This window comes from Cervus canadensis, chromosome 5 (genome assembly GCF_019320065.1).
Source record: "Cervus canadensis isolate Bull #8, Minnesota chromosome 5, ASM1932006v1, whole genome shotgun sequence".
NCBI classification, from domain to species: Eukaryota; Metazoa; Chordata; class Mammalia; order Artiodactyla; family Cervidae; genus Cervus; species Cervus canadensis.
Genome location: NC_057390.1, coordinates 100,836,078 through 100,849,249, shown reverse-complemented (window position 1 = coordinate 100,849,249; position 13,172 = coordinate 100,836,078). Strand labels below are relative to the sequence as shown.

The 13,172-nt window shown below is 64.8% G+C and overlaps 4 protein-coding genes across 5 annotated transcripts; 2 read left to right on the top strand and 2 right to left on the bottom strand.

Annotated features, from left to right (window-relative positions):
• Positions 1 to 404: 404 nt before the first annotated feature.
• LOC122442388 (collagen alpha-1(I) chain-like) lies at positions 405 to 1,734 on the bottom strand. Its single transcript, XM_043470167.1, has 2 exons — positions 1,255 to 1,734; positions 405 to 788 (listed from the first exon to the last, which is right to left on the bottom strand). The coding sequence occupies exons 1-2, from the start codon at positions 1,732 to 1,734 to the stop codon at positions 405 to 407; spliced, it is 864 nt and encodes a 287-aa protein (XP_043326102.1).
• Positions 1,735 to 3,539: 1,805 nt separating this feature from the next.
• On the top strand, positions 3,540 to 6,007 carry TUBB4B (tubulin beta 4B class IVb). 2 transcript variants are annotated; one of them, XM_043470166.1, is made up of 4 exons: positions 3,540 to 3,711; positions 3,982 to 4,090; positions 4,169 to 4,279; positions 4,804 to 6,007. In XM_043470166.1, exons 1-4 carry the CDS (start codon positions 3,655 to 3,657, stop codon positions 5,862 to 5,864), a joined length of 1,338 nt encoding a protein of 445 aa, XP_043326101.1. In that variant the 5' UTR covers positions 3,540 to 3,654; the 3' UTR covers positions 5,865 to 6,007. The 2 variants fall into 2 exon arrangements, with proteins under 2 accessions (XP_043326101.1, XP_043326100.1); XM_043470165.1 differs by having other exon boundaries at positions 3,982 to 4,279.
• On the bottom strand, positions 5,981 to 8,679 carry FAM166A (family with sequence similarity 166 member A). The gene is made up of 6 exons (XM_043470170.1): positions 7,713 to 8,679; positions 7,351 to 7,613; positions 7,128 to 7,254; positions 6,843 to 6,937; positions 6,448 to 6,565; positions 5,981 to 6,088 (listed from the first exon to the last, which is right to left on the bottom strand). Exons 1-6 carry the CDS (start codon positions 8,206 to 8,208, stop codon positions 6,000 to 6,002), a joined length of 1,188 nt encoding a protein of 395 aa, XP_043326105.1. The 5' UTR covers positions 8,209 to 8,679; the 3' UTR covers positions 5,981 to 5,999.
• Positions 8,680 to 9,669: 990 nt separating this feature from the next.
• On the top strand, positions 9,670 to 12,852 carry STPG3 (sperm-tail PG-rich repeat containing 3). Its single transcript, XM_043470550.1, has 7 exons — positions 9,670 to 9,885; positions 11,462 to 11,593; positions 11,684 to 11,838; positions 11,942 to 12,076; positions 12,171 to 12,259; positions 12,339 to 12,633; positions 12,719 to 12,852. The coding sequence occupies exons 2-7, from the start codon at positions 11,487 to 11,489 to the stop codon at positions 12,850 to 12,852; spliced, it is 915 nt and encodes a 304-aa protein (XP_043326485.1). The 5' UTR covers positions 9,670 to 9,885; positions 11,462 to 11,486.
• The last annotated feature ends 320 nt before the right edge of the window (positions 12,853 to 13,172 follow it).

Sequence of the window (13,172 nt, the reverse complement as noted above, 5' to 3'; positions counted from 1 at the left end):
TCGGGCGCCCTCCAGCCCCAGTCGGCGGTCGGCCTGGAGGGCGTCACGTGGCCGCTGTGGGGCCGCGAATTCCGCAGGTGCGTCGCAGAGTGGGGACCCGGTGAGGACCAGGTGGCCCCGAGACGCCCCGCTCCCCCGCGTCCCCGCTCTCCTCCCGCGGCGCGGCGCCCGCCGCTGCGGGGCACGGGGCTGCGGGGGTGGGGGCGCGGGGGCGGTGCGGGGCTGCGGGTCGGGGGCGCGGGGCCGGCGGACCAGTGTGCGGTTACCCATGTACGCCGGCCTGCACCGGGGCGGCCAGGGGCGCCACCCCGCCGACCTGGGCAGAGCAGGTGCTCAGTGCCCCCACCCCGGGGAGTGGGTCCTGCCCACGCCCGGCGTCGCTTGCCCCTGGAGGCCGCACCTACCTAAACCATCTCTGGGCCAGGTGCCCACCCGGCGGTGGCTCCCCTCCCCCTCCCCCTGCCCCTCCTGGCTGCGTTTTCACATAGGAAGGCTTTTGTCTGGAGCCCGGCGCTGGTAACCGGACACCCCTCCGGTTCAGGGCTGCCCCCAACACCGGCTGGACCCTGAGCCTCCGCAGCCCTGAGAGGAGAGCATTGGCGGATGCAGCCTCTCCCCCAGAACCCTGGCACCTTGGGGTGCCCACGTGCAGACCGCTGGGCAGCTCGGACCTGGGGAGGGCTGGGGGCGGGGTGTGTTGCCTGCTTTCTCGGTTTGCAGCTGCAACCGGTGACTGCCTTCTGATCCAGGGATGGGGGCCACATTCCTTCCTCGCTCCCCAGGTGTCCCTAGCCAAACCCGGTGGGGGGACAGGTGTGAATGGCCAGGAAGATGAGACGGGGACCCCAGAACCAATTACCGTCCACAATGGTGGCCTCTCATTCATTCTCGGGTTCTCACGGACTCCCCTTCCCGTGTCCCCCAGCCCCTCTCAGCTCCCCGTGTCTCCTGTCCTCCCAACAAGCTTCTAGATCTCCTGGGCCTGGGGCTCACCCCGGCTTCCGAAGGAGCTAGCCACCTGCTCTGAGACCCACAAGGGGCCTCGTGGGGACAAGACCCCTGAGGCAGGTCCATGTACCCGTTCTTGGCTTCCCCCCACTTTTGTGACTCCAGGACACACCTGCCCTTCTGACATCAGCCTGACTCCCATGGAAGTCCCTCAGGAGGGGCTGGGCCTGGCTGTTTTCCCAGGGACAAGGTGGGGGGGGCTCCCCCTCCCCGTGGTGGGAAGGCAGTGAGAGGGGAAGCAAGTACCTCTCCTTCCGGGGGCGGGTGAGGCCGCCCACAAAGGCTGACTGCTAGGTCCTTTGAGGCCGTGAACCCCTGTCTGCCTGCTGCTCCCGCCTGGCGGTAATGCAGCCTCCCACTGGGACCATGGCCACCGGTAAACAGAGCCGTCGTTGAGGACGCCTTCAACAGCTGCAGGCTCAGGCGGGAGGGCCAGGCGCCGGCACACCCACAGCCCCCGCCCACTCTGCCCTGCGTCCCGCTGGGCCATAGATCCCCCCTGGGCCCGGGCCTCCCCCCAGCCTGGACCTGGTGGCTCACTGAGCCCACCTCCAGCCTGCGGCAGGAACACCCTTGGTTAAGGGTGGGGACCTGCAGGGCCGCCCCCGCCACCGGCCCTGTGCAGCAGTGCCGACGGTGGTCCTTGGCTGAGGGCCACGGGGAGGCCTCTGCCTGTTCCCAGCCAGTGTCCACTTTGGAAGGGCAAGGGGGACAACCTGGTGCCATGAGGGCCCCTGTAGCTCTCGCCTGGGTGGGTGACACAACTGTTTTGTTACCTGCAAAGTAGGGGTGCCACGCTGAGCTCCCGGCCCTGTGGGCACTGGTCACAGGAAGCAGAGACTTCCGCCAGTGGGGATCTCAGCCCAGGGTAGGGGGCGAGGAGGGAAGGCTCTGACAAACATTTCAAAGTGCCCCAACTCACTGGCTCACTTGGAGCAAAGTCTGAACTTTTCCCTTTCTTGCTGATTTGTGACGACTCAGTGCTGCAAGACCCTGGAGCCTCCCTGCTGCAGTGCCAGGGCCTCGCAGGCCTGCTTGGGCAGCTAAGCTACTTTGCGGGGCACTGTGAGAACCCTAGATACCAGGCAGGGACCCTGCACACCCGATATGCCACTGCCTGTGGCCAGCACCAGCTGGGCCCACCTTCCTGAACTGGTGTTGGGGAAGGGGCTGGTCCCCTAGGCCCTTCCGGGACTATTACTTTGACATGCTGACTCACCCTCCAGGTCAGGTTCAGGACTGCAGCAGCAGACCACTCAGGGTACGGAAAGACTCATCCCTATGCCAGTGTGCTACTTCCCAATAATTTCATCCCCAGATTAAGCATACCGTGAAGTGCCCTAACGCTGCAGCACGCCAGGAAACGGCGGTGTCATGAAGTACACGGTGAAGAGCAAGCACAACCTCTCTAGGTAGAAATGACCAGGTATTGACCACAGATGTTGTGGGCTGGGGAGCAAAGGAGGGTAAGAACATCGCTGAGAAAACCAGAATCTAGAGAGGACCCGTGGCCACAGCGAGAGAGACTGTCCATGGCGGACATTATGAAAATATAATGCAATGGTACTGTTTTTAAAATGATTAATTAAAAGCGTCACTACATGCAAGCTAACTTTTTTTTTTTTAATAAATTTTTTTTTCTCCAAACAAAATTCAAGGAAAAGTACAAGCATTTGTTCAGCCAGGTGTACCGATCTGTGGTTGCCCAGAGGCCTGGGCGCGGCCCTCGTGTCTCCACGCAGCTCTGTGCACTCCTGGGGCCAAGGCACCAAGGCAACGGGCACCAGGCCAGCGCGGTCTCCACAACAAGCCGCTGCAGGGCAGGGCCCCGTCCTGCCCCGCCCGCCCCGCGCCCACCTCTCCCCGTCCGGGCGCCGCGGCCCCACGCGCTCGCCCACCTGCCCACGACCCGTGCGGGCCTGAAGAACGAAGAGGGGGGCAGGCGGCCCCAAGGCCTCCAAAGCTCAGGGGGCAGGCCCGGCGCCGCCGCCCCTCGGCCCCATGTCCCCTCGGGCGTCCGTGTGAACGGCCCTGCGCCCCTTCCCCGCTCCAAGACCCCGCAAGATGAGCCCGGCCGCCCTCGAAAAGGCGCACGGCGAGGCCCGGGCTCGCGCGAGGGCCACGGGGCGCGCCCCGCCCCCCTACCCCGGGCTCGGCCGGCCCCCGCAGCGCCCCGCCCGGGCCCGCGCCCGCGCCCCGCCCGCGCCGGTCCCCGCGGCACTGCGGCGGTTACCAGGACGCCGGTCCCGCCAGCCAATAGCGGTAGGCTGTCGGCGTGCTCTGCGGAGCCGGCCAATGGGAGCACAAATCAATCATTTGAAACAGCCAATGATCAGAACACCGCAGAGCGAGGGGGGGGACTTGGATAGGGAGCGCAGAGGCCGCGACGGACCAATCAATGGGGAGCGGTGTCGGGAAGGCGGGCGCTGGGCGGCTCGATTGATGGGGCTACAGCCAATCAAACGAGGTCGCCTGCCAGCCTCGCTCCGGACGCCCAATAAGAGGCTGGCGGGGGCGGGCGCGGCGGGTATATAAGCGCCAGCGCAGCGTCGGTTGTAGCACTCTACGCGCCCGCACCTCGGCTTTCGCTCAGGTCTTTCCTCCGCAGCCGCCACTGCTGCCGCCGCTGCCGCCGCCGCCGCCGCCATGAGGGAGATCGTACACCTGCAGGCCGGCCAGTGCGGCAACCAGATCGGCGCCAAGGTGAGCTGGGACGTCTGGGCCGGCGCGGGTCTTCCGGGCGGGGCGAGCTGGCGGCGGGAAAGATGGCGGCATCCGGCGGGCGTCTCCCCCGCATTGCGGCCCCTCGCGGCGCCGGAACCGGGGTCGAGGCAGCTGGCAGCGACTGGGGTCCGTGGGGCTGGCCGGGTGGCGGGGGAAGGGAGGGCCGCGCCGCGCCGTCCGGGGCGGGGCCGGCTCCGGGCACCTCCGGCGTGACTCAGCCCCGGACCGGCCCGCCCGCGTCTCCCGCAGTTTTGGGAGGTGATCAGCGACGAGCATGGCATCGATCCTACCGGCACCTACCACGGGGACAGCGACTTGCAGCTGGAGCGAATCAACGTGTACTACAACGAGGCCACCGGTGAGACCCCGCGCCCCTTCCCCACCCCCCCCCGCCTCCCCGCGGCCCTACCCTCGCTGACGCTCTCCCGCCCCCCAGGTGGCAAGTATGTGCCCCGCGCCGTGCTCGTGGACCTGGAGCCGGGCACCATGGACTCTGTGCGCTCGGGGCCCTTCGGGCAGATCTTCAGGCCGGACAACTTCGTCTTCGGTGAGCCGCGGATCGGGGTGGGTGGCGGCTGATAGCCAGGACGGCGCAAAGGTCGGGGGGGCCCAACGTCGCCATCTTCAGGATTCGCAGAGCCGAAGTTCTGATTTACTCTGTATGCTCAGTAGAAGCTGGGTTCCAGGACGCCCTCCTCCCCTCTAGAGTCACTCAATCCCCTCACCTAAAGCGGCTTTGCCGAGAAGGTCCAGCTGTCTGCCTGCCGGGAAGGAGCAGGCAGATGTAATCTCCATGCTGGGAAGGCTGAGCTGGAGGCAGTGGCAGCTCTTCTGCTCTTGGGAGTTGGCAGAGGCTGCCCGTGGGAGGGGCTGGTTTGTTGTTTAACTATGTTAGCTTACCATCTTGGTGTTTCGTCCAGTACGTTTTTATCTTATCAGTTTGGGGGCCCGTCTGCTGTACCTGCAGGGTGGGTTTTGGGTGTTACCTCCCGCTGTGTCGTTTGGCCTTTGTGGCACCAGTGGTGACCACATGCCTGGCTGAAGAGCAACCGGCTGCCCTCTCTCTTGCAGGTCAGAGTGGCGCCGGGAACAACTGGGCCAAGGGGCACTACACGGAAGGCGCGGAGCTTGTTGACTCAGTGCTGGATGTCGTGAGGAAGGAGGCGGAGAGCTGTGACTGCCTGCAGGGCTTCCAGCTGACCCACTCCTTGGGTGGGGGGACTGGGTCTGGGATGGGCACCCTCCTCATCAGCAAGATCCGGGAGGAGTATCCAGACAGGATCATGAACACCTTCAGCGTGGTGCCGTCGCCCAAGGTGTCAGACACTGTCGTGGAGCCCTACAATGCCACCCTCTCGGTCCACCAGCTTGTAGAGAACACAGATGAGACCTACTGCATCGATAACGAGGCGCTCTACGACATCTGCTTCCGCACCCTGAAGCTGACCACCCCCACCTACGGGGACCTGAACCACCTGGTGTCGGCCACCATGAGCGGGGTCACCACCTGCCTGCGCTTCCCGGGCCAGCTCAACGCTGACCTGCGGAAGCTGGCCGTGAACATGGTCCCCTTCCCCCGCCTGCACTTCTTCATGCCCGGTTTCGCCCCGCTGACCAGCCGGGGCAGCCAGCAGTACCGGGCGCTGACGGTGCCCGAGCTGACCCAGCAGATGTTTGATGCCAAGAACATGATGGCCGCCTGTGACCCGCGCCACGGCCGCTACCTGACCGTGGCTGCCGTCTTCCGGGGCCGCATGTCCATGAAGGAGGTGGACGAGCAGATGCTCAACGTGCAGAACAAGAACAGCAGCTACTTCGTGGAGTGGATCCCTAACAACGTGAAGACGGCCGTGTGCGACATCCCTCCCCGCGGCCTGAAGATGTCGGCCACCTTCATCGGCAACAGCACGGCCATCCAGGAGCTGTTCAAGCGCATCTCGGAGCAGTTCACGGCCATGTTCCGGCGCAAGGCCTTCCTGCACTGGTACACGGGCGAGGGCATGGACGAGATGGAGTTCACCGAGGCCGAGAGCAACATGAACGACCTGGTGTCCGAGTACCAGCAGTACCAGGACGCCACGGCCGAGGAGGAGGGCGAGTTTGAGGAGGAGGCCGAGGAGGAGGTGGCCTAGAGCCGCCGGAGCCGGGAGGCCGAGGCCGTGGGAACTCTTTATTCACTCACAGCCGCTCTGATAGTCTGTCTCACTGTGTGTGTGCTTTCCTGTCCTGACATCACGTTCTGTACAGCCGCCACCATTAAAGCGTTTTCATAGTGTCTGGCTGCGCCTGTCCAGTTCCTTCCCATAGGCCTTGCGGGTACTGTTGCCGAAGGTCAGTGCATAGTTGTCCTGCATGGCTGTGAGGGGCAACACTGCTGCTGAGCCCCTGGGCCCACTGCACGCACGGGGGACAAAGGGCTGCTGCAGGGGCAGGGGCCTGCGAACATGCAGGCTTGGGAGCTGCGGGCTGCCTCCCGGAGGTGGGCCCAGCCTGTGCACCACAAACCCCCAGGAGGCCAGCGAGGTCTGGAGGCACTGGGCCTCTTGGCTTTTAGTCAGGGCTGTCGGGCTAGCCCCTTCTGCACTGGGGAAGGGGGCACTGAGGGAACCTTGGGTCCTGTCCCAAGGGAACCTTGGCTGAGGTTTGGCCTGGCTGAGAGGGCCCCACCCCCAGCCCCGCCCCACGGTGTTTCTAAGAGGAGCCCGCGGCACTCACATGGTATGAAGCCCATGTAGAAAGGTATCAGGCCCTGGCTTCTGTAGATAGTGTTGCTGGGCCAGTGTGTTCGGGGCAGCCTCTCACCCAGGGCACAGATGGGATTTCTGAGCAGAAACTGAGGAAACAGGCAGGTTGGTGCTGCCATGTCCTGCTTCCCCCAGCTGGAAACCACTGAGCAGAATGTCCCGGGGGTTCAAGGCTGGCATTTTGGGAAGTGAGTGGCTCAGGGGTCTTCCCTCCCCATGACACTCCAGACCTGGGAGTCAAGACCTAGTCAGAAGGATATGACTAGGAGCAAGAAGGGGATAGCCTTTTTGGGCCAGCAGAGCTTCCTCCAGGGGAAGCCAGAGGGTGGAGACGGCCTTGCTCACCCAGGGGTGGTGTTCACACACCTGGCTCTTGTCGAACTCGTCCATAGCCTGTGTGACCCCATCGCGATAATTCATCCCCATCACCCAGGCAAACCGAGGGACAAAGCCTGCGTAACCTGGGGAGGGAGGAGGTCAGGGTCCCCTGCAGGTCCCCACTTGCCCCCAGGGGTGTCAGGGCAGTGCGTGTGGGCTCCAACCCCTTCTGGAAGAGGAGTGGGCCTTCAGAGTGCCCACCCTTGGGAAGGGCCCAAGGGCAGCCTCCTCACTTGCTCTCCCCCCTGGGCCCTTGGTGGGGAGGGCACGCACCTGAGATGGCTTTGCGCTGGATCAGGTTGGGGTGGTCCAGCTGGGGCAGCCTGTGGAACCTGCCCACATCGAGTGTCTCCTGCCAGTGGGCGAGTGGTGGGGACCAGTCCCTCCTGCAGTGGTACAGCTGAAGGGGGCGGGGGTGCGGGTCACTGCCCAGCCCCTGCCCAGGTCTGGCTGGGGTGGGGCCTGGGCCCGTGTTCCCAGGGTGCCCCTCAGTTACCTGGTACTGCCCCGGGGCCTCGCAGGCAGGGGTGGTGCTCTTCCAGGCCTCTTCCCCGAGTGCCAACCGCAACCCCGGGTGTCCAAGGTCCCTGGAGCCCCCCTTCCTGCCCGGAGGGCAGGGGGCGTAGGGGGGATAGGGCATGAAGCCTGCAGGCAGTGGTTCTTGCCTGGATACATTCTCACCCCCCAGGGACCCCTGGGCATCCACCTCCTGGGGTGGGAACCGGCCCAGCATCTCAAAGTTCTTGTAGGGCTTCAGACCTGTGTAGACAGGGCAGACTTGAGCCACAGCAGGCAGGAGGGCATCCTAGGGTGTGGTAGGGCCGGGGCGGGGGGGGGGGGGCGGGGCAGGTGGCTTACCAGTGTAGTGGGGTATGTAGGGCTCGATCAGGTCACGGCAGGGCACAAAAGGTGGCTTGGGCTTGCTGAAGTCCTCGATGAATTTGGGCTTGGCGATGGGGGCCAGCACGGAGCAGGGGCTCTTCTGCACACTGGGGTCTGTGAGCAGCTGTGCCGTGGTGCGCCCGTAGGTGTTGCCCACCTGATAGCGCAGCTGCGGGTAGAAGCCGGCATAGCTGCAGGCGAGAGGGCGAGGCAGGGCCCCACAGGCAGGTGTGGGTCTGGGCTGCTGGCTGCAGGCGAGAGCCTCCACCTGCCTGCAGAGCGGGGTCACGGCAGCCCCGCCATCTGGGGCTGCTGGGGCTTGAGCGGGCAGCTCAGGCCAAGCACTGAGAACAGGCCTGGCCCGTGGGAGGGGAGCTGCGTCGTCCTCCCCACCATCCGGCGCCATCCGCCAGCCATTTTCCAACAAGGGGCTGAAAGATGAGAGAATAGGGAGCTCTGCCTCCCGAAGCATCACAGGGAGGAGACAGGCTGGGCCTTCCTTGGGCTGAGGCACAGGGGAGCCGGCAGGATACCGGGAAGGTGTGGGGGACGCTGCTGGTGGGGTAGGTTCAGGTCTGTGGGGAAGTGGCGTGGGTGCCACAGCTAAGCCCCGAGGAGTGGCCTGTGTCACAGTAAGGAGTGTGCGCTGTTTTCTTTTTAAAACCTGCCTGGTGGTACAGTGCAAGGGAGACAGGCTCAATCCCTGGTCTGGGAAGATTCCACATGCCACAAAGCAACCAAGGCCGTTGTAGTAGCACCCACAACCGCTGAGCCTGCCTGCTGCAACTCCTGAAGCCTCTGCACCTCGAGCCTGTGCTCCGCCAGACACCACCGCACTAGAGGCCGAGCACCACCATGAGGGGCAGCCCCTGCTCGCCACGGCTAGGGAGAGCCCGTGCACAAAGACCCGGTGCAGCCGGGGTCATGTAAAATCAAATCTATTTAAAAACTGCTCGAGTGAATGCAGGTTTGTTAGTCAACCAGCTGAGTGAGGCTGAGGCTGAAGGTCAGGGCCTCTTCAGTGTCACCAGAGTTGGTTCTGCTCTTACTAGCCTTTTTTGGCACGTGGGCTGAGTGTGTGTCAGTGTGCACACACGCTGTGGAGGCCCATTTCTGTTCATTTTTGGTCACGCTGCGTGGCAGGCAGGATCCTCGTTCCCCAACCAGGGATCGAACCTGTGCCGCCTGCACAGTGTCTTAACCGTTGGACCCCCAGAGAAGTCCCCGTTTCTGTTTTTGACGAGGGGACACCTAGCAAGGCAGCCTGAAGGCAATGCCCATCAGTTCACGCCAGGTGCTCATCTCGTCTTTATTTTTTCATTTTATTTTTTCATGTTTTGGGGGCACAAGTCACGCAAGGTCTTAGTCTCCGGGGCCAGGGACCGAATCCTTGCTCCCTGCGGTGGAAGCAGAGAGTCTAATCCCTGGACCTCCAGGGCTGTCCCAGCTCAGCTCTTCTTTAAAGCGGGATGCACTCTGGAGGGAGAGGCCAGCGCCCCCCACTGTAGCGCTGTCCCCGGTCTCTGCTCCCGCGGGCGTGCGGACCACGTGGCAGGGCTGCACCGGCAGGGTGGGCCGGCCAGGCCCCTGCAAACCTGCCCCCGCCCTCCTGACCGGCCCGCGGCCTCACCCCGCTCCCCAGGCACCCCGGTTCCCGGCTCCTGCCCAAGAGCCCCCTGCTCTGGCCTCAGCTTCCTGGAGACCCAGCTCTGGGGTCCCCTCACCCCTCACGGCCCCGGTCATGCTCCGCCGCCCCCGGGGACCCCAGGCCTGCCCCAGGGCTGTGGCGCTTACCCAGGGATGTAGTGAGGTTCTGGCGAGAAAAGGTTGTGCTTCTGAGTGGCTGTCATCGCACCTCAGTTCTGTGGGGCTGCCTCCAGCCGCGCCTGCACCTGCCTCCTTCCCAGAAAGGAGCCCTGTTGCCTGGCAACCATTGTGAGGAGGCCTGACTGCTGGGCCGCCCAGCCAGCACCTGTGAGCACTCCCACCTCAAGGCGGGGCCGCAGGCTGGGGGCGTCACACTGGGGACCTAGCACTTGGAGAACAGGAACCCCAGAGGCAGCCCTGCTGGGCAGTGAGGAGCAGGCCTGGGCCAGGACGCTTGCAACGCACGGGAGGCCGGGAACCCAGTGAAAAGCAGCCGCTTGGGGTAAGGCTAAGGGAGCCCCCCACCCCAAGCCCCCTCCTCAGACACGAGGCGCAGGCCACTCTGAAGGCACGAGGTTCAGCAAGTGAGCCTCCTGAGGCCCGGAGCCTCTGGGACTCTGTCCTCGAGGGTCTTTGCCCTGGAGCTGGCATTGCTGTCATAAGTCACTAAGTCACATGACTTAGCCCAGAGGCCCCTCTGTCCATGGAATTCCCCAGGCAAGATTGGAGTGGGTTGCCATTTCCTTCTCCAAGGGGTCTTCCCGACCCAGGGATCGAACCCACGTCTCTTATCTGTCACTATTTTCCATTTAAAACAAATCCTGATTTTTTTTTTTTTTGGTGTAGGGAGGACTTTCTAAGCATAAAAACGAGGAAAGGTAGCATAAAGGGGACAGTCAGCAGGTTCAAGCACATGTCAAAAAACAGTATAATCAATACTGAGAGACTGATGCCAGACTGGGGGACGTGTCTGCAACAAGTGTCGCGTGCAGATAGGATATCAGCAGAAACAAGCTCATAAAGCAAACCTAGGAGAAGGTAACACCCAGTAGAAAAGGACGAGGAACGTGCCCAGAGTCAGTGAGGGCCGAGCCTAGGTTAAACCAGTGAGGACGCTGGCGGCCTGACGCGCCTCCCCACACAGAGACCACCTCTCACGTGGGGACACAGGCAGCCGGGCTTTGACCTGCGGCTTCCACTCGGCACGTCGGTCCCGAGCAGACGGCCCGCGGAGCGCAGGTGTGCGAACCCAACCTGCTCCCCGGGGAGCGACCCAGGAGCAGGTGGGGAGCCCCTTGCCCTGATTAAAGGTGCATTTCCTCAAGTGAGTCGCTACCGACAGGAGCGCCAGGCAGGCCCAGCGGCGCTGGATGGGAGGGCCTTGGAGAGGGAGAGATGGGCGGGCGAGCGTGGGGGACAGGACATCCTTGGCTGTGCTGCCCGGGTGAGGCCAAGGCCAGGGCCGGGGCTGGTCACCTCCGGAAGGCACTGCGGGGGTCTGGCGCCCACCCAGACTCCCGTTCACCCAGCCTCATCGTGCCTTCGTGTTTCAGCCTCAGCAGCCCCTGAGTCTGTGATGACGTCCACCTCTGCGCGCCCCAGAGGACAGTGCCCCCAGCCTCACCTGAGCCGCCAGGCCTGCCTCCCCCTCCTCTGGGGAGTCCCCTCCGCCCTCCCCCGTGTCTCCTTCAGCTGGCCCTGCAGGCTCAGCAGCCCACAGCCCCTGCTCCCTTCTCCACCCTCTGCCAGGGCCTTAGTCCTTCCTGAGCGCTACTAGAGTGGACGCTAGGACCCTGGGAGACCCGAAAGTCCAGGAGATCGGAAGGTCTGGGACAAGAAAGGGGAGGAGGGAGGAAGGGCAGCGGGGAGTCGAGAGTCACCGGGGCCTCCTTGGGGCCTGCTGGGGGCCTCCTGGGGGCCTCCTGGGGGCCTGCTGGGCGTGGCTGATCCCAGGGCAACCCACCTCTCGGACCAGGGGAGGGGCGCTTCAGGGCTGGACAGTGCGTCCCAGGGAGTCCCTGGCAACAGGGGGACCCATGTCCAGTCAGTGAGGTCACAGAACCCTGTGATGTCCCTAGGGGAGGGGAGCCAGAGACCCTGATAATGAATTTTGACCAGAAGGCGGTGAAATTCCTGGCAAGTTTTCACATCAATGGAGGCAGACACTGGACCCATGGCTCCCTGAAGCAGAAGCCACCTGTGACTTCCCAGTAACTGCCCGCGCTGTGGGCTGGCTGGAGGGCAGCGGCCTGGGGTGGCCCTCCGGCCGTGTGGATGGTGGCTGCTCATGTCTCTCGCAGGCTCAATGCTGCTGTGCTGTTGTCAGGCCTGGAACCAGGGCTGGGGGCCTCCTGGGAGGAGATGTGGCCCACAGCGGTGCAGGAGCTCCAGGTGGGGCTCAGGACGCAAACCAGCCCCCGCCAGGAGCCCCTTACTCGGAACCTGAGGGAGCTGTGTGAGTGAGGGCTCGGGCTCCCCAGCCCCGGGCCGGTCGGGGGAAGAGGCAGGGGTGGGCGGGGGCTGCTGGGAGGACCCAGGCCCAGGGCTTGTTCCGCCAGTGCTGGAGCAACGCCCTCCCATCATGACCGACCTGCATGTTCCTGGCCCCACCAAGTACCAGGTGCCAGACGCGTCGGTGCGAGAGTCCTCCCCACACCCCCACTTCAGCATCGGCCGCAGGCACCCCACCCACGGTGCGTGCCCCTCCCCGCACCCCCCACCGCCCGCCCTCTCACCTGGAGAGGGACCCTGGCCACCGGCACCCCTGTGACCCTGTCCCCACTGCAGAGGGTGGTGGCCGCAGGGCGTGGCAGACAGTGTGGTTCCAGAGTGAAAGCCCCTTCACTCAGAAAGCTGACTTCAATCGAGAGCAGAAGGTGGGGGCTGGCCTGGCAGGTCCTGGGCAGGGTGGGCCACCCCGAGGGGCGGGCCTGAAGCAGCCGCATCTCCCCACAGTGGCCATCGCCTGCAGACTACCAGCTGCCCAGCCCGCCTGCGTGCCCAGCCTTCAGCTTCAGGGGCCGCCCTGCCTCCAGGCCGCCTGAGGCCCGAGCCCGCCAGGGGGTGCTGCAGGCCTGGGGCACAGGACCCCGGGCCCAGCCCCTCCTGCAGGCCCCTCCGCCCACAGGGGACAAGACGGGCCCTGGCCCCAGCACCTACAACATCCTTCCTGGCTGCCGTCTGAAGGGCCCGTGCCCACCCGCCTTCTCCATGGGCCGCTCACCCCTGCTGGCCTCCTGGGTGGGCTCCTGTAAGGGGGTGGAGGCGGGGGGCGGGAGGGGTGGGCCTGGGCAGCACAGGTGGACACAGTGACTGCACCCGCCTCCCCTCTGCAGCCTGCACCCCAGGCCCGGCCGCCTACAACGTGGAGGACTGCTACAGGTCACAGCTCCCCTCAGCACCCGGGGTGGTCATCCAAGGTGTGCGGAGGCCCAAGCGCCACGACACTGGCCCGTTCTGTGCGCTCTAGAGCCCGCGGGGTGCACCCAGCCTGCCGGGTTAGCACATGAAACCCCGCCCCCCGGGGGCCTTGCTGAGCCTCCCTCTGGAACTCACTGCCCCCTGGCCTGGCCTTCTGCCTCTGAGCCCCTCTGATCCACCCTCCCGACCAGCCAACCCCTCTGAGCTGCAGACGAGGCGGGCCCACCCCCTCACTATATACCGAGGTGCTGCTGGTTCGTCCGAGTTCTGTGTGCTTGCTGACCGCTGGCCCTCCCCCCGAGCCGTCCTGCAGACGTGGCCTGCGGCTGGCCTGTCACGTCTGCTGTGCCCTGGCCGGGCTCTCTCCTC